This window comes from Falco cherrug, chromosome 5 (assembly GCF_023634085.1).
Source record: "Falco cherrug isolate bFalChe1 chromosome 5, bFalChe1.pri, whole genome shotgun sequence".
NCBI lineage: Eukaryota > Metazoa > Chordata > Aves > Falconiformes > Falconidae > Falco > Falco cherrug.
In genome coordinates, this window is record NC_073701.1 from 85,466,301 (window position 1) to 85,485,587 (window position 19,287).

General features: G+C 38.9%; 1 protein-coding gene across 2 annotated transcripts in view; it reads left to right on the forward strand.

Annotated features, from left to right (window-relative positions):
• The window catches only part of MAPK11 (mitogen-activated protein kinase 11), a 33,413-nt gene extending 14,126 nt beyond the window's left edge, over nucleotides 1-19,287 (forward strand). For both annotated transcript variants that reach the window (XM_055711001.1, XM_055711002.1), the window contains exons 3-12: nucleotides 878-936; nucleotides 2,024-2,135; nucleotides 4,581-4,610; nucleotides 4,736-4,783; nucleotides 7,186-7,300; nucleotides 7,418-7,489; nucleotides 10,125-10,204; nucleotides 13,754-13,832; nucleotides 15,193-15,366; nucleotides 18,613-19,287. In XM_055711001.1, coding sequence (XP_055566976.1) covers nucleotides 878-936; nucleotides 2,024-2,135; nucleotides 4,581-4,610; nucleotides 4,736-4,783; nucleotides 7,186-7,300; nucleotides 7,418-7,489; nucleotides 10,125-10,204; nucleotides 13,754-13,832; nucleotides 15,193-15,366; nucleotides 18,613-18,686 — 843 coding nt within the window. In that variant the 3' untranslated portion in view covers nucleotides 18,687-19,287. The remainder of the gene's footprint in view (nucleotides 1-877; nucleotides 937-2,023; nucleotides 2,136-4,580; nucleotides 4,611-4,735; nucleotides 4,784-7,185; nucleotides 7,301-7,417; nucleotides 7,490-10,124; nucleotides 10,205-13,753; nucleotides 13,833-15,192; nucleotides 15,367-18,612) is intronic.

Consider the following 19,287-nt stretch of genomic DNA (forward strand, 5'->3'; position numbering starts at 1 on the left):
GAAAAGTTTGAAATATAGCTTAATTTCAGTTAGGTACAATCTTTTTCGAAAAGTATATGCAACTCTAAGCTACCCAAGATACCTAGACCTAGCCATCTTACGTGTAGTGAAGTACTGGCCTTTGAAGTAGAGACTTTCAGTAAAAGGCTGCCTTTTTATTTAAAAGTGATCTAATTTCATCTTGAAGATGCAGCTAGTGAAATCCAAAAGAAGTGGTCTTACTCTAACTAAAGCAGTGAGAGTGTTCTGCTCGCTGCTGTTGACTGCTCTTGAATATCAGTCCAGGAAAAAAACCCCACACCTCAAACCTGCTTTTGCTGAATTTGGATTCTGTTGAGAAATTAAGAGCAGGTACCGTCATTGAAATTAACAACAGTTTAGTATCTAGATGAAAGATAGTAGAACTCCAGGCCCCAAATAATTGAGTACTATTCTAAGTTTATGTGGCAATTAGTTTCATTGGGAATATCTACCTGCTTAAAAGTAACTTGATGAATTGAAGCCTGAATAAAATATAGTGCAGTGAAAAGTATCCTGGAGAAGAGGTGCTAAAAAAATTAAATGACAACAGAACAAGAAAACCGACAAAATTGTGCATAATTTAACAAGCCATGTGTCACCTTTTCTGTAATGAGACATTGCTTTTCCTGCCTTTATTTCTCATTGTCCAAAGTCTTGTAATTACTTTTTGTAATTAATATAATTTTCTGTTGGTCATGAAGATAGCTGTCGCTATACCTGTATAGACCACTTAAAAAATGACCATGTGTCATATTTTTGTTAAGTTTCATCCCCAAAATGCTAAGCACTGTCAACACTAATTAAATGTCACTTTACAGATTTCTAAAAATAAAATGTCTATTCCCTCATCTTTCAGGTTATAGGATTGCTAGACGTTTTTACACCTGCAACGTCAATAGAAAATTTTAATGAAGTGTAAGTAAAATTTTAAAATCGTTCTGACGAGTTAGTAAGTACCACTTTGGTTTTTAAAAGGAAGCATGTACATTTGCAGCCACAGTTGGCTTTGTGTGAAGAACCCCAACAAATCTTCTTGCAACTTTTCCACAAAAAAGGAGGCAGGACGATGGGCCTCATTTTAGTACTTTTTTGAAATTATAGGTATATGGTAAATGATTTGATGCTGCATAAATGCCAATAATCGTGAAACTTTTTCAGTTCAATTATGTGTTAGCTGTAGATTATTTTTTTTCACAGCTAGATGGGATAGTTGAGGAATGCAGGAAAGTATTCTGTTGGTTAGAGACAAAATAAATTTAGGCTACGTTCCTGACTAACTTAGGACTAGGTGTATTTTGGTGTTACTCGGACATATGATCTATGCAGAGTTACTCTTGGTTTCATCATGTATAAGCACTAGGTAAACAATTTAGCAGAAGAAATAGTAATGAATATATTTTTGTCTTAACGGAAATTAGTGGCCAAACCCCTTTGACTCTGGGGCAGAATTACATAAATGAGAACTGGGTATGATAGATGCATACTTTTGTCCCAGCACTGGGTTTTTTGGAAAAGAATCAATGTTTCTGCAAAATTTGTCAAAAAATAAAACTTCCAGTGGGGGCAGGGAGGGAAGTTACACAAAACACTCTTATTTCAACCAATCCAATGTTAATCTCTGTCATCAGGTATTCCGGGGCCTTGCAGGTACCATAGTTTCAGTGCCTCAGGCTTCCACTTTGATGCTGGGTGAGGCTTCCTATTCATCCCAAAACTTGATGCATTCTCCCCTCACTAAACTGCTGCAGTGTGTCATGGAGAAAAGAGATATAAGCTTTTAATGTACTGTAAGGATTTTTCTTTTTCATGATAATATAGCTGTGATTCCATTATTAAATCTTATAGCTGATTTAAAGGGCATAAACTGTGTATTAGTGGAAAATGGAAAAGAAACCTATGTTGGAGTGTGTAGTTACTCTTTAGATGTGATGCTTTTGGAGGGTTTTATGTTCTGCCATTCTTAAATGAAGCATGTTATTTGTTCTCTGTTTTATTCTCACAGGTATCTTGTGACAAATTTAATGGGTGCTGACCTGAATAACATTGTGAAGTGTCAGAAATTAACAGATGACCATATACAGTTTCTCATCTATCAGTTACTTCGAGGTCTTAAGGTACTGGCTGAGTGCAGGAGTTTGAGTCAGCAACCAAAATGTTGTAGTAATGACTGGTTCAGTCTCTAGTACTTAAACACTTTTTTTTATTTGTCTTGATTGTGGCTATCTGTGCACTTTTATTTCGGAAATTATCAGATCATTTTTCTAACCAGAAATGAGACCTCAAGCCTGCTGATGTTTACATGTGCAATACATGTGAATACTCCCCTTGAACTTTAACTTTAGATCAGTATCTATTTAAGTTATTATTGAGGGAGAATCGCTTGCTATGTAGTGTCTCGAGTGGACATGTTCTGTAGGGCACATTGTGTGCTTTAAATACTTCACCTGTCACAAGATAGTAATGAAAAAACTTCTGAAGAATGTGGAATTGATAAAGAATGATATGGCAAGTAACTCACATTTGTGCTTTGGAAAACTACAGCCCTGATTTTTATGGAGAGCATCCCATGGGTGAAGAGATAACCAAGTTAACTGGGTTCTTTGGGAAATGTCTGGAAGTGGTTTATTCAAGTGATGTGTGATGTTGCACACAATCACCTAGGATTTACTCTGCTTGTAAAGTCATTGTTTCCCTTTAATTGTATCAGTTAAAATTTATACATTTAGATAACACAGGCAATTGGCGATGAAACTGTAGCAAAATTTTCTTCCAAAAGAATTAAAATAGATATCACTTTGCTGACATTAAACATGGAAGTGTCTATAAACAGGAGAAGATGTAGAAAATACTTCCAATTACTAGGCGATAAGCATTTTCTCTGACCAGCATGGATTTTCCGGGGTGTAAGCAAAAAGAAAAGAGAAAGGTCAGCTGCTTTAGTAGTTAACATAACAGTAATTAGTATTTTAGACATGGAAAATAACTGTGTGTTTGAAAGCAAGACTTGGTAAATACTGGCTCTGAAATATACTACTTGCCTGATTTTCAGCAGGTCACCTTGTGCCCGAGACTAATTTTTATTCATGCATGCGAGGGTTCTGTCAGTTTAAGTGCAGATTTCAGTGAATAAAAATTGCAGTACTGAGGCCTTAATTGCTTTGTCTCATTTACTTAAGTTAATAGCTTAATTAGGAAGATGGATTCTGGAGTTAATTATCCAGCTTGCGGTTTTGAATATAAGGCTATGTTGTGTTAAAGCTAAATGATAGTAAGAGTTTTGCTCTAAAGTGAATATGAATTTCAGAAATGTACTCAGGTGCATTTCTGGCTCTGTTTCAAAGGGGAGGGGTCGATGGTGGCTCTCATCTGTTCTGGAATTGAAATTCTCATGTCTCATTAGTCGAAGAACATTTGATCATATGCACCTCCTCACTTACATCTCTGCTGGAGTCATTACAATGTGTATTTGCATACCTGAGTAAGCTTTGGGCTCGCTGGTAGGTGTGTTCAGCAGTATGGAGCACAGGCTTTGTGCCATGCAGAAGCTATCTGCAGAAGCAGACGAAGCATTGGCATGGAACTGCATAGTTCAACAGACTCCTGAGCTGGCTGGTAGAGGACTGCTTGGTGGCACCAGGAGGAGATGTTGTCATTGTCTCAGCAAAGCAGGGACACAGCTCCTTCTGTCGCAAGGAGTGGTTTGGTTTCCTCTTCATTCAGCTGCTCGCAGCTGTTGGAGCGCTCGGGGGTGGCCCTGCCCTTCCAATAAATGGTGCATAGGTCTGCAACAAGAAGAGTGCCCTTGTGTTTTCTTAGGGTTTTCTCAGCTGATATACAGGTTTTGCATGTAATCTCTGCTTATGAAAAAGCAGGTGAATTCACCTCTAGAGAATAGAACAGATTTTCAGGGTCTTGCTGATCCTGGTCAGTTAGATCATAGATAAATCGGTTGGTAATCCTAACAAGTAAACTGTAGGCAGTTACAGAGTAAGCTTTTCTCAGTCTTTGAGTTTTAATGTTTTATGTAAAATAGCAGACACTGATACACTGCTTTGGGCCCCTGCTTTAAAAGTAGACCTGAGGTAGTGCTGTGGTTTAGGTGGGTATTTTGGTCGCTAACCTGTCCCAGGGTGTGAGTCTCTCTCACCACATCAGCATTCACAGTTTGGGAAGGTGACTCGAGGAGTCAACCATACTGCTTGCTAGGCCACTGACTTCACTGAGCCACTAGCTGAGCAACATGGACATCCAGATGAGACTGGAACAAATTCCAAATTGGTAAGAAACTTTCAACAGAAGAATCACTGCAAGTTCTTTTGTAGTAGAATCTAGTCTTCATGGTTATTACCTTTCTTGAAATATCTAGCTCTGGGTAATACAAAACAAGGAGGTTTTGAAGTTCATCATAACTTCGTTTGATCTGAAAATGTAGTGTGACGTAAGTCTTTTCTATTTATAAAACCATCGGTCTCAGAAGCTAAAAGATAAGACAAGTGACTCGTACCTTCCTTCACCTCTAACTTCAAGTCTTACCTTTTCTTTTCCTTTTTGTTTCACAGTATATTCACTCAGCTGGAATCATCCACCGGGTGAGTTCACTCATTGCAATAATAAAAATGGAGTGTGTCCCTCTGTGCATCAACTGTGTTATTAAGACATAGTTATACTTTAAAAGGTTAAAATTGTACTTGACTAACTCTCTGTTTTGCTACAGGACCTGAAGCCCAGTAACCTAGCCGTAAATGAAGACTGTGAATTGAGGGTAGGTATCATGCTGTTGTAATGAAGGATGTTCTAAAAGCCCTCAAGATGACAGTTTTCTGAGAAAATATTAGGTTCTGGTTTTTATTTCTGATTCCATTAATTTCAACTGCTTGCTACTGTTGCTCTCCTGGTATAGAAAACACATTTCCATGAATATCTGTTTTCTCCCAAATGTTAATTTAGTATGAACACAAGTATCTTTGCCAGATGTTCATCCCTAGTTCCTTGCAGATGGTACATAGGCTAATAATTTGGCCCATGAGTGAGTACTTAACTGAGTATGTCTTGAAAGTTTGACCTGTGATATGTATCTGCATCTGCCATGTTTAGATGAAGCCTTGTAACAACTTAACATTTTTTATATCTATAGAATTTACAAGCTAAATTATATAATGATTTTAATATCAGTATCACCAGTTATAGGCACTAAAAAAAAAACCACCACACAATAAACCCATCAAACCCAAACCCCTCCAAAAAGAACCCAGTAATCCACACTTCTCAAATGCTATTTTAATGTACACATCTATATAAATATGTATCTTTTGTGTATCTGTGTGATGCGATATTACAAAATAAGCATGGAGATGTCTTCTATCTTTCTAAGCCTTTAAGCCTAAGAATGAGAAGTTTAGCATTTCTCCATGACAGCCAGAAACATCGTTCTCCCTGTGACTGAGACTGATGTAATCACTTTATTCCAGCTGCGAGGGATTTAAGAAAAGATTCCAAATACTTCCAAGATCAGCAAAAAATCACAATAGTGAATAAGAGCAATGCAGTTAGGTTCTCGCGCTAATCCAGATCTGTGGTAAGAAACTGTAGTTCCTGTTTGGTTTAGTGACACTTGCAGATGCTCAGCAAGCTTCATGATTATCCCTCTAACGTTTTCATGCATGTATGTTCAGCATCTGTGAAATTTTATGGGTCATCTGGGTCTGATCGTGCACTCTAAAATGTGTGCTGTATTTTTGTACTGTAAGTAAAGGAGACTTTTAATCTTTTTTTCTACTATGTGGTATCTGTGCACATCCCTGCTTAGCATTTGTTATGCTGTTCTTTGCTTTGTTTATATTTATAGCTTTACTTCCTCTGTTACCAAGTTATTTTCAGATAGAACAAACTAGTGGATATTTCCAAGTACAAACAAAAAGGAAATAGAAGCAAAAAGAAGGAAAACGTGTGTGTGTGTGTGTGTGCATACACATTTGATAGAAGGGATCAGCTATTAAAGAAAAATACTGCTGAAACCCTTATAAAAGTAAGGGCATTAGTGCTAGAGTTTCATGCCATTATTCATGCCTTGTTTGCCTCATGCTTTTATTTTTGCTTATTTAAGAAATACATAATACTTCTGAAATACATTAGAAGTAAAGATATTAACATGTTACTTATATCTTAATATTTTTCTTTAGGCTTTTTATATCTTTAAATTGGATTATACTCTTAAAATTTCTTTACTCCTAATGAAAAGGATTAGCTATCAGCTTAATAAATAATCCTGGGTCTCATCACAGGAGGTTGCCACTGATCTTAGTTCATATTTCTATTTGAAGAGATGCTGACTAGCTCTGATGACTGACTTCACGAACAGCACTGAGGCTCAGATGGTACCCTTTCACAACAGTCTCAGAGTTAGGGATACCTTTTATCTCCGTCATTAGTGGGACACAGACAAATCAAAAAATAGAAAGCAAAGAAATGAACAGGAGAAATCTAATTTAAATAACTTCCCGTCAATGTAAACTTAGCAAAACATTCCCCTCTGCATGCTCTCTCTTTCTATCAAGCCTATGAGTAATACGTGTACCTAAACAGAGCTCCTCTGTTGTTTCTGTGGAAGAGTTCCACTGAAAACAGGTAGTATATGGTTTAAATCTACCTGTTACACAGGATATATGTTTCTCTCCTAGTGGCATCAGAATGTTGTGTGATTTGGGTTAAATGCTTAGACAGACATGAGAGGGAGGCAACAGAAATTCTGCAGATTTTTGATCAGCTCGTGGTCTTTAGCTGTTTAAATGGCCAGTGGCACTTACCATTGGCATTTTACACAAACATTCCCCGTTGATATTGTTTCATTTTTTTATAGCAGCAATGCTTATTTTTAGCACATAAATGTGAGTTTATTAAACTTGAGGCAAAAAGTAAAGTTTGCCTTTAGAGGACAAAGGGCCAGGCTCATCGCAGTGGAAGCACCTTTATGCAGACCTGTAGGGTGCTGTGATACAGCAGGAAGAGCAGATGAGCTCATCTGCAGTGTTGCTGTTTTACTCCATCAGTAGTGAGGGACTATGGATAAACTCAGAAATAAGCAATGTGGAAAATCAGTACCTATAACAAAAGTGAAAAGGGATTTTTAAAAATTATTATTTATTTTATTTTATTTTAATTCTGTAGATTTTAGACTTTGGTTTAGCTCGACAAACTGATGATGAAATGACCGGATATGTTGCAACAAGATGGTACAGAGCTCCAGAAATTATGTTAAACTGGATGCACTACAATCAAACAGGTAAACTGTGAGGACTTGCATTTTGCTACAGCTGGATATAGTGATAAACCAAGAAGAAACTCTGTTTAAGAATCTTTTCAATTCATCACACACATTTCTGTCTCCATCTTTTGGCAGTTGACATCTGGTCGGTTGGATGCATCATGGCAGAGCTGTTGAAAGGGAAGGCCCTATTTCCAGGAAATGATTGTATCCTTAAGATAAAACTTAAAATGCAGATATAAAAATGTCTCTAATTCTTCCTTTTGTTCTAACGATCTCAGTGTTTCTATGGAAATGGTTTTGAGGTAACAAGCTTTTAAAACAGTAAACAAATTTTTGCTAATCTTTCAGTTTAGTGTATATGAGAGCTGAATGAGGGACCCACTGGTAGGAAAAAAAAGCCAGTAACAGATGTTCCTAAACAAAATAAGTGACATTTGTTCTTTGTTGTTTATCTGAATTTAAATAATAGCCTAGTTACAACAGAGCAGATTTCTTCCATGTGTGTGTCTTACTGAAATAACATAATTTAAAACTGAAGCTGAGTAAAGGCAAAAGTTTATGATTAACTAATATAATTTTAAAAAATAGAACTGCTTTTAGACTGGAAGTTCCCAAAGTGCAAACAAATTAACTTTTAAATAATAAGTGAGTTAATAGGCACATTGTGTCCTGTTATTAAAAAAACCAGCAGTTCCAGAAATGCTACAGGAGCAACAAAACCCTCTTTTTTTCCTCAGTGCTGTGCTGTGGTCCCTGCTGGAGCGTCAGGGATTTCCACTGGCGTTTCCTGTGCTGGCAGGAGGAAAAAAACAAAAGAGCCGTTGCTGAGGAGAGCAGTAAAATAATAAAAGAAAGCTGAAGAAAAACACATAATGAGGAGTAAGGAAAGAACTGCATCGGAGGAGGAAAGCTTTTAATATGAGAAACAAAGGCACATTCTTCTGTACTGAATATTGACTTTTCTCGCTACTCTGAAACCCCTCAAAAAGCAAACACTTCTGCTAAAACTAAGCTGTTGCCAGGTGCAAAACAACATGACATTAGAATTGCCTGAAAAACTGTGCAGGAGAACTGAGACACCAAGTCTCCCTGCTGACCTTTTCTTTGTGCTCAGTGTCGTTGGGCTCTATTGTAACCACAGGCATTGTCCAGATGTTCATCGTCTGGATGGTGACTGTGCTTCAGACTGATTACATGATATGTATTATTTGGAAAAATGAATAGCTATAGTTTTCAAGACTTGAGACAATTTTTGCTGTTATAAAATATTTTCCACAATTATATGATTACATCAATTTAAATAAAGTTTTAAAATAACCTTGAGTCTCTAGGGAAAATGAAGTATACTTCACAGATCGTACATGACAATGAAAAATAAATATTTTCAAAGTTTTTAATCTTGAGACTGATATAAAACAGATTTTTAAAGCTACCAAATGAGAACTTTCTATTTACCAGCCGTCAGATTAGCAATCTAGCCCTATGTACTCACAGGATCACAGAACGGTCGGGGTTGGAAGGGACCGCTGGAGATCAGCTGGTTCACTCCCCATCTTCACCCAGAGCAGGTTGCACAGGGACACGTCCAGGTGGGCTTTGAATGTCTCCAGAGAAGGAGACTCCACAGCCTCTCTGGCAGCCTGTCCCAGTGCTCTGTCACCCTCAAGGTAAAGAACTTTTTCCTCACATTCAGGTGGAACTACTTGTGTGGCAGTTTGTGCCTGTTGCCCCTTGCCCTGTCACTGGGCAGCACTGAAAAGAGCCTGGCCCCATCCTCCTGACGCTCTCCCTTAAGGATATTTGTAGGCATTGACAAGATCCCCCCTCAGCCGTCTCTTCCCCAGGCTACACAGGCCCAGCTCCCTCAGCCTTCCCTCACAGGGGAGATGTTCCAGTCCCCCCACCATCCCTGTAGCCTCCGCTGGGCCCTCTCCAGTAGTTCCCTGTCTCCCTTGAACTGGGGAGCCCAGCACTGGACACAGCGCTCCAGACGTGGCCTCACCAGGGCAGGGCAGAGGGGCAGGATCACCTCCCTCGACCTGCTGGCCACGATCCTCCTAATGCCCCCAGGATCCCACTGGCCTTCCTGGCCACCAGGGCACACCGCTGGCCCATGGGCAACTGGCCGCCCACCAGCACTCCCAGTCCCTTCCCCGCAGAGCTGCCCCCCAGCAGGTCACCCCTGGCCCGTGCTGGTGCTGGGGTTACAGGTGCAGGACCCCACACGGGCCTTTGTTGAACTCCACCAGGTCCCTCTCCACCCAGCTCTCCGGCCTGTCCAGGCCTGGCTGAATGGCAGCGCGGCCTCCTGGGGGATCAGCCGCTCCTCCCGGTTCTGTATCACCAGCAAACTGCTGAGGGTGCCTCTGTCCCCTCATCCAGGGCACCGAGGGAAAGGCTGGGCAGGACTGGACCCAGCACTGACCCCTGGGGAACACCATCTCCAGGCCTCTAGCTGGTCCCTGAGCTGCTGATCACAACCTCTGAGCTCTGCCGTTCTGTATCATATTAGACTGTTCTTCAGAAAGCCCTCAGATCACTGAAACATAAATGTGCTTTTAAAATTGTTTAAGAATATGTGAAATTGGGAACTGGGACAGGAAGCACTATTTTGCATGCTGTTTTCTCACGTACAGGCAAACCTGACAGATTCATATTGTACCATGGAGAATTTAATGCTCCAGGACTAGGCCTAACCAGACATGAATGAGTATCCTATGAACTACAATGGAGTTGTCTTGCTGAAGAGTTCTAAACATCTTGACTATCTGCGTGAAAGCTCATTACTTGTTTAAATCCAGAAGGACCATGTGCTGTTTATTTCCCTGAAATAATGCAGATATCGATCAACTAAAGAGAATAATGGAAGTTGTGGGCACACCCAGTTCTGAGCTTCTGAAGAAGATATCATCAGAACATGTGAGTTCACAGCTTCGTCCAGTTAACTGACTTTCTGTCATTCTTTGCTCTAATTGTCGTGGTTGTGTTACACAGATACTCTGATCTGGAAATGAGCAAACACTTCATAGTGATCTCTGTTTTTTGCTGCTGGAATGCTACTATTCAAAAAAACCTCCTTTTAGAAGTATCCAAATGCTTTGACTGTCAGCTGGATTAATTTTGGTACTTGTTCTTATGTTCTTATGTACTCAGTTTTTGATGGGAGCTTTGTAATTCGTCCTGATGATCTTTTATTTTGCTGCTATACTTACAATAAAAAAAAATTCACACTGGTGCTCAGCTCAGAGCACTATATTGTTGCTATAAAATCTGATGTCTCTGTAATTTTTATGCTTTCCGTTGTTGTAAAGGATCTAAACAGAGATATCAGAATTAAATCATGTGTTCTGCATGAATGCTCTTATTTGGATCCCTAATTTGAAATTTGTATTTATTAATCTGTCTGAATGTTTGTGTGAGGTCCACTTTGATGGTAATATCTGTAGTTAAGTGTAACTTTTAGCTCTCTGTATGACTTCTTTAAAATAATAATCTAGTAAATGAACAATTTCCACTTTGTTTCTCTGCTCGAGCTACACTTAAAGGATTTACTTTAAGCAATAACCATCGATATCCAGCTGTGGAATGAGATGTGGTATTGATTGATAAAGGCAGCTGATGAGCACAGTGTAAAAGGCCAGATAAACAACAGCACACAGAGGCCTCCTGAGCTGAAGATGTTTTCTTAAACCTTTTCTGTATATGCCTCAGACTAATACTAATGGCTACTTTTCAGCTTGTGTGTATGTCAGTAGGTTTTGTTTGAACTTACTAATGGATACGCTTGTGGGTTAAGTAAGCAAAAGCAGTAGGAGAGCTGGAACAACACTGTATTTCTGGCAGGTCCAAGCATAACAAAACCTCATCAACACAGGTCAGTGCACAGCACTGAGTTTGTGGGTACCCAGCACCTGGGAATGGCCAGTGCAGGAGGAGGAGGATCCATCCTTGTGCCAGGGCTTGGATCAACCAGCAAATCTCAGACTGTGCCGTCCTAGGCGTAGGTCCTTGTATAGCTTTTATGTGTTATTAAGATCCTGTGGGTTTTTGCAGTAACACATTCAAAGTAGTGTATGCAAATGTATGATTTACCCACAACTAGTCAGTTTGTGAGCTTTTTGATTATGAGATTAGGCACCTTAAATATTTACTGGAGATAGTATCTGCTTTTGTCTTTAATTTCTTGTGTTTTGGAGCATAGCTCAGTGAGCTACAAGAATCCTGGAACTGGTTCACTGGGGTTAATTATACCTTTAGATCATACGGAGAACACAAAAACCAAGTTAATGAATGGCAGTGCTGCTAGGTCACCTCTGTGCTGCTGCTGCCTAGTTAGAGGAGCAATGTTAAAGGAGGTATGTACCTTGCTTGGAGGTACTTGCCTCTTGCAAGGGAGTGTCTATTCTGTTCCTTCATTCTAGTTCTTCTTTACCTAGTAGTTTGGCCTTATTGTTTAGATATTTCTTAACGTAGCTTGCAGTCCTGGACAAGTTTTTTTCCATTGCTCTAACAGCACATTCAGAGGTTTTCTGAAATGATAAGCCTATTTTCAGTTATAAGTGGAGGATTAAAGAATTGGAAACCAAAAGATTAACCTCATGGGATGTTTCAGCACACGTTAGTGAGCTGTTGTGCCAGTTTTTCATGTTAATATGCTTTTAAATGGTGATTGCATTTCATTATTTGCAGAATAAATGACTGGATTCTGTTGGTTGGGTTTCTGTGGTGAATATGTAAGCAGAGGGAACAGGTTGGTTAAGTATACTTTGATACGTCTGTTTTCAAAGGACTTCTGGGCAAGGCTGGAGAGAATTTTGACCGTGTCTTGTTCAGTCACGTTTGGATTAGCAATGTTAATTGATGTCCATAAAGAAACAAATAATCCACAAATCCACAGATGTTTGTCATAAGATAAATTCACCTCTTGTTTCTACCCTAGTCTGTAGATTCCATGCAAGAATGTGTGACAGTTCTCTTTTGCTCTCCTGTTCATACATGTGTATAAACTGATGCCCTGGAAGACTTAACTCTGATAGGATCTGCACACCCTGACCTTCTAGCAGGTGTTTCCTAAAGTTCATAAAGGCAGCAGCATAAAATAGGTGTTTGACTCATCTGTAAACATTGTTCTCTGCATGACTGGCTACAGCTCCTAAAAAGTTTTAGAAAACCTTGCTATCTGCCCCCATAATAAAAAAGGAAAATACTAACCTAGTTTTAACAGGTTGGGAAATATCGCTTGAAGGCTTGCTTATTTTAATAAGACACTGAAATGTGTCACTAATGGTAGAGTCTAGAGTTTTGCTAGAATATGCTTGCATCTTACAAGAAACAGAAAAAAAAAATCTGTCTGCCTTGTTAAATTAGAACACAGTTTGAAAAGAGACTGTGCTATATAGTGACTTAAAATATTTTTATATCAGTTCATCGTAGCGGCAGAAATTAACATGACGGCAGACAGAACAGTGTAGGGAACAGGATCTGTTTCCCAAGTGTGGTTGTAGGATCGCACAGATGATATGTCACAGTATTTTATAGTTGCTTCATGATAGTCCGGAAGATAGTTCAATAGTTCTCAGTCTGCTATCTCACTTGAAGTCATGGAGCTGCTTGGTATGAAAAACTTTATTTCCTTTGTTGTCTTCAGTAGGCCAAGGATGCTTAGTTAGCCTCCTGCAGGTAGTCTTACAGGGTTGCTAAGCATGCAGGGAGACAGCCCTGTAACACAAACATGTTTTAAAGGAATTAAGGTTTGTTTGAAGACCACCTGGGTTCTTTTATGGATTTGGGGACAGCCATTTGCCTCTTCTTTAACTGCTCCATTTCCGAATTCCCTGTTCTGTCTGATCCCAGCCCTTAGCATTCAACCTCCTCTCTTGCCAACCTATCTACCTCAGCCCAGAAATCCATCGCTTATGTAATGGCAGGTTCCATGCTGGCATTTGTGGGTCCAATATGTGGATAGGCTTTTCCTAGCTGAGGTTTTCACAGCCACAGTGACAAGGCAGGCTATAAATTATATTAAACATCAGACGATCTGCGCCCTGGGAGTATCAGGATTTGTACTTTGGTTAGTGAAGCTGCTGTTTGACAGCAGAGAGGAGGGAAGGACTCAGACTTCACTGAGAGTAACTGAAAGACAATTTAGATTGCAGTTTCTGGTTGAACATTACATGTGTGTGTTCCCTGGGAATATACTGCAATGAACCAGTAAGCACAGGTGAAAATGCAAGTGCTAACACATAATCCTTAGAGGAAAATATGCCTGTTTAAAACTCTCTTCCTTATTGTGCGATATACAGGAGTGACTGTTTAAAACAAAGTTGTACATTGTCGTTTTATTTATACATGGGAAACCTTTTCCCATGTATAAGAAACATATAAAATACTACTTTTAGAGTTGATACGTTTACTGTTGGGCAAAATTTAACCTCTGTGCATGTGGTATGTATATTGATTTATTCCTAGGCAAGAAAATACATTGAATCTCTTCCACATATGCCTCAACAGGATTTGAAAGCAGTATTTCGTGGTGCCAATCCATTAGGTAAGAAAGTCAGACTGATAAAGATTACATCTTTTTACTAACTTAGGAACTCAAGTCTTCCTTTGCTAGATAATCCCATATAATAATGATCAGACCAGTGAGAAGAGCATTGCTTAACCTTTCATCCTGAGACTTATCCCTCCATGATGTCTGTGTCTTTTGTTTCTGATGGAGATTACAGGAACCTCCTAAAGGAAAATGGTCTGTGGATGAAAAGCAAAAGTCGGCTATATATAGCAGGAGTAAATAAAAATGTCACATGGTCTAGACTAGAGGCATCACTTCTGGCTCAGGAAGGCCATGAGCTGTAAATTGCTGGCAAGCAGAAGAATATACCAGGAAGTATAGCTGTTTGTTTGAATGACCCTTTTGAGTATTATTTCCTAGGAATATATTAGCCATTGTTGGACACAGGATACCAGGCTAGACCTTTGGTCTGATCCAGCACTGTTGTTTTTATGTCTAACCAATTGGTTCTGCCTGTGCAAAAGAGATGGTTTTGTGAACCATTCCTTGTGACATGGCAAAGGAGATGTTTGAGTCATCAGTCATCTTACTCTGCCTGGTCAGCTCCATCAAGCACACATTAAAACATTGTATATAGGGCAGTACTATGAATTAAAATGTTTTTAATTCATTCTGTGTATTAAAAGACAACTTTATTTTTTACAAATACAAGTAGCTGTGAATGCTTTCTTATAAAAAATGGGATTTATTTGCATGAAGTGCAAACAGTGTAAAAATCACAGAGGCAAATTAATGATAGTGCTCATATGAAAGCACTAAAAATAATTTTTATCTAGTCTTTTAAACAGTTGTGATAAACATTCCATATAAAATCAATTTTAGCCTTACAGATCTCTCTCATTTCTAATACTCTGCAACTGTCAACTTCAAACATACTTTCTTTATGCTGGATTCTGTAAAGTTACTTTGGGGTTTTCATCTGATGATTTCATTGTTGCAGCTAATTAAAAGTGTAATCTCACATTCACATTTTAAGTTACTTAAGTTTGCACTGATTGGGACCAAGTTAAGCAGATGATGCTCAACACAGAATATTTAACTTCTAAGCACACAGAGGTCTTTTCAGAATGAAGTCAGGCCTTGGATGTCTGACTATAATGAACTTTTGTGCATACCGCAAGCAAACCACAAGCTTCCTTCAGCTCTGAAAATTGTATTCACAGTATAAAATCTTCAAAACTTATTCGTTATATTGCTTAAATTTTGTGGGTTTGCCAATAATGTTAACTGTGTTTACGGTGAGTGAGAGTAGATTGTGTGTAAACAGTTGCCTTCTCTTTTATTTCTAGATGGTCTCTTCCGGCTTTGAACTGCATTTCTGTTTTTCCCTTAGCTGTAGATCTTCTTGAGAAGATGCTTATATTAGACAGCGATAAAAGAATTACTGCCTCAGAAGCACTTGCACATCCATACTTTGTACAGTATCATGATCCAGATGATGAACCTGAAGCTGAGCTGTACGATGAGACAATAGAGAATAAGGAGCGAACCATAGATGAATGGAAAGGTAACAGATTTGCACACAGTAGTTAATACATGCAGCAGAACAAAACCTTACCTAAATAACAGTTTTCCTTTGTTTCTAGCCAGAGCAGTTTGAACTCTTAAGTCCATGTGTGTACTTGTGGGAGCGGAGAGGTGGAAACGCTTGTTTCTTCTCTGGATTTTGCTCCCTTCCCCCATTCTATCATCTCCTCACTAGATTCCCTATAGCAAGCTGATGCTAGTTACCAGGTAACCACACGTTCTGTCTAGCTTTTAGTCTTCTAGGTCAGACCCTCCACTGAAATAACTGTCCTAGGGAAAGTGACACTATTTAGGATTCTGCTCTAGCTTTGTTCAGAATGAGAAATGAATATTTTCCACATATATGTGTTATTTTGTTAACAATTCTTTAGATAGCCAAGTAATTGGAATTAATAGATAAACCATGCTATGGTGTGTCTTCCTGTTTGAGATGGGAGTTGGTGATTTTACTTGGGAGTGATGTCCCAAAACCCATCCTTGAGAAATACTGCAACAACGGAGTTTTTGTTAGTTAATTCTATGCTTGCATCATAACCATATTGCACTACAGTATCACGGACGTAAGGTGGCTAAACATTAAGTTTGCAAGTACACTGAAGAGTGCAGTCCAATTTCATCATTGTCTAGTGAGGACATATTATGCTCAAAATTCCTTACTAGACATTTTGAGGGTAATGTTTTAGAAAACTAATTGTTCCTGTTTATTAACAAAATCCCTTCCTTGGCTTAAGATGAAATACGTATTCTATAAAGTAAATGTTCTTCTGTTTCTATGTCTATCTTCTGTAACTTTTACTCCAGAAAGGTTTGATAAAAATTTATTAGCTTAGTGGGTAGATTTATGATGAAAAACACTGACCTCCCATGTCTTACTCATGCCCTTCCACTTGCGCCATGTTTGATTCTGGGCATTACAGGGGAGATGAGCAGACTGTCTACAGCAAATACATCTTAAAGAAAGATAGGAGCAGGGTCACAGGTCTCTCTACAATAAAGCAACCTGCTAGAGCGCTGAAAAGGGTTTTCTAGAAGCCTACTGCATCGATATAAGCAAGGAGGACTGACTGGTGTCGCTCACTCCTTACACGTGCTGTCCTGTGCAAAACCTGGCAGCATACAGCACTGCCCATACATCTTGTTTATTGAGAGGCCTGTTCAATTTGTTGCTGTACTTAGGAGTGGATGATTTGTTTTCTGCTACTTTTTCAGTTGACTGAGTCTTTAACAGGAAAATTTAACAATTTCCGAGTTACGAAGCTCATTTCTGTTTGTGATGAAACTCCGTTGAAATTATTTCAGGAACAATCTTGGCTTAACGCTTTCTGAACAGAAATGAGGATGTGGAGGTGAATTCTTTAGGAAAGACAGTACAATATTTTTCTACATCACTGTCCTTGCTGGGACTACAAGTCAAATTCCTTCTTTATACAGGGGGAAAAAAAGGCCTGAGACAAAAATCTCAAAACTGGTGCAGGACGTGCAGCTCTTCCTCCTGGCGGTATTTTTGTCTTGGGGCTTAAACATTTTATGTTCTAGTACAGTATGTGCCACATGTAAATAAGATGACATGAAAGGTGACCATTTGCATAAAATGTTTTAATTGTTGATGAAATATTGACTCCGTTTCTCAAGATGTCAATGGCATATTTCTCCTCTTTTTCTCAGAGGAAAAAAATTTAGATTTTTCAAATTAAAAATAAGTGGCGCTTGATCCCAAGAGCAACTGGGCAGCAAAGTGAAATGAGATTTCAGACACTTTGTCTTACATATTATGCACTTGTTTCCTTGGCCTCCATTGCACACTGCTGAGGCTTGCAGCCCAAGCTCATTGATTTCTTTGTGACACGTTTAATCAGTTAGAAAATATTTCAAAATTTTAAAGGCCAAGATTATGCTATTCAGAGTTGAATGCTATGCACTCTCTCTCCTTAGCTGTTGCTCCAGTTGCACATATCTCAGCGTAACACCTGTACTCTCTGCTGAGTAGGTGTCACAAGAACCAGGTAAAAAGCATCATAAACATACGATGCACAGCCAGCAGGAATAATTTCTAATACAGTTCCAGGTGTCCAATTTGTGAGGATGCTGGCTTCCTCTGACTTCAGTCAGGATGCTACTTAATAGCCACAGGTCAATCACTGAAAGAGCCACCTAACGAATCCTTCTGCCTCAGAGGTTCTGCACACATAATTTCTTTCAGAGAAATCTTTCACCGAAGCTGGCATGCAGGTCACTGTATACCATGCTACAGCATAACACAACCAGAGCACAAGCAAGGTTCAGCCCAAAGATTTTTACATACTTTTTAGAGGAGTGCTAGGTCCATATGCAGGTGTAGCAGCTGTCGCAGATCTGTTTAATAAACAAGCTAATAGGCAGCACAAGTTTGATATGATCTAAACATCACTGGTTGGAAAACAGAACCTGAAGTAATGCATTGTTAGCCAGGTATTTATGTGTGAGCAGGATCTGGTCCTTAAAATGCAATATCTGACTTGAGAAAGTACATAGGAGGTAGCCACTGACGATGTGTTCTATTACTGTGCAAGGCACAAAACAGGACATGACTGTCGGCATGAAAAGATACTACTCCTATAGGGGCTATTCCTAAAGCAAGGTAAAATAGCAGGGAATCCATGTTTCTAGCTAAGCCTTTCTTGACGAAAATAGAACTGTTACGGCCTTCTAAGAAAAGAACATTTTTTCAAAGGACCTTAAAGTTAAATTAGTTAACAATAAAACATTAAAAAAAAAAACCCAAAACCTAGATCCCAAGGCAATAGCACAGAATTGCAAAGGATTTCTGTGGCAGGCAGTTGACTGCGAGATGATGAATATGCTCCACAATTAGAAGTCTACATTTTAAAACCTGTTTGGGTGCTTTTAAAGGTTCCATTTTCCATTGCATTTTGTCTTTTATTACATCATTTTGGCAGGTCATCTGACAGCATAATTGACGTTTCCATTTCAGGGCCTGTGTGTTTTAGTAATTAGCTGAAGGGGGCAGACATGTTGTACAATAACAGTATTTGGGAGTCTAATTTGTAATCTGAGGTTAACAGAAAGATTCCTAGTGAATTCAGTCTGGTTTTGGATCGGGACTCTAAAAAGGCTGGAAATAGAAACTACAAGTTGCATGCACCCATAGAACTGGTTTGTCTGGAATATTTGTCTTTTGAAGAGAATATCACCTAATTCTTCTTTCTGCCTTACACCCTCTCTACAGAACTTACCTATGAAGAAGTGATTAGCTTTAAACCCCCCGACTTAAAAATGGATAGTCTGGAGATAGAACAGTGAATACAGGCAGCTCTCTCTTGCCTTGCTGCACTAAGAAGACTGTTAAAATATAACCATACAATTTAACCTGTGGTCAGATGTAGATCTTACTATCCAAAGATGTTGGAGAAGATGTGGAAAAGCAGAGGCATTATACAGAAGCCAGATGTTGTCTGTTTTGGGTGGGGGTGGTTTTTGCCTTGTAATATGAATGTATACCCAACTCACAAAGGGTGATAAAGAACTGCTTCATTCTGACAAAATTATGCACTGAGTTCTGTCAAGCTGTGTGTTCTGCATGTTTCATTTTATCGGTTGTATTACCAAAATAAAAGTGACTTTTTAAATTAATTTTAAAATTGTACATTTAAAGCATGAATGTATACAAACATAAACATAGAAGTCCATACAAGCAGTCCATTTTTTTTCTAGCATTTTATCTGTCCATTTTTGAATTATTTATAGTTAGTGCCTTTATGAAGAGAGGGCATGGTAGTGAGATAGACAGAATATGCATATGTAGTCATATCTGTGATGGTCTTACAAATTTACTGGATGTCTCTCAAGCGATTTTAACACCAGATGAAAGTCAGTAAAAATAAATCTTTGTCTTCTGTTGCCA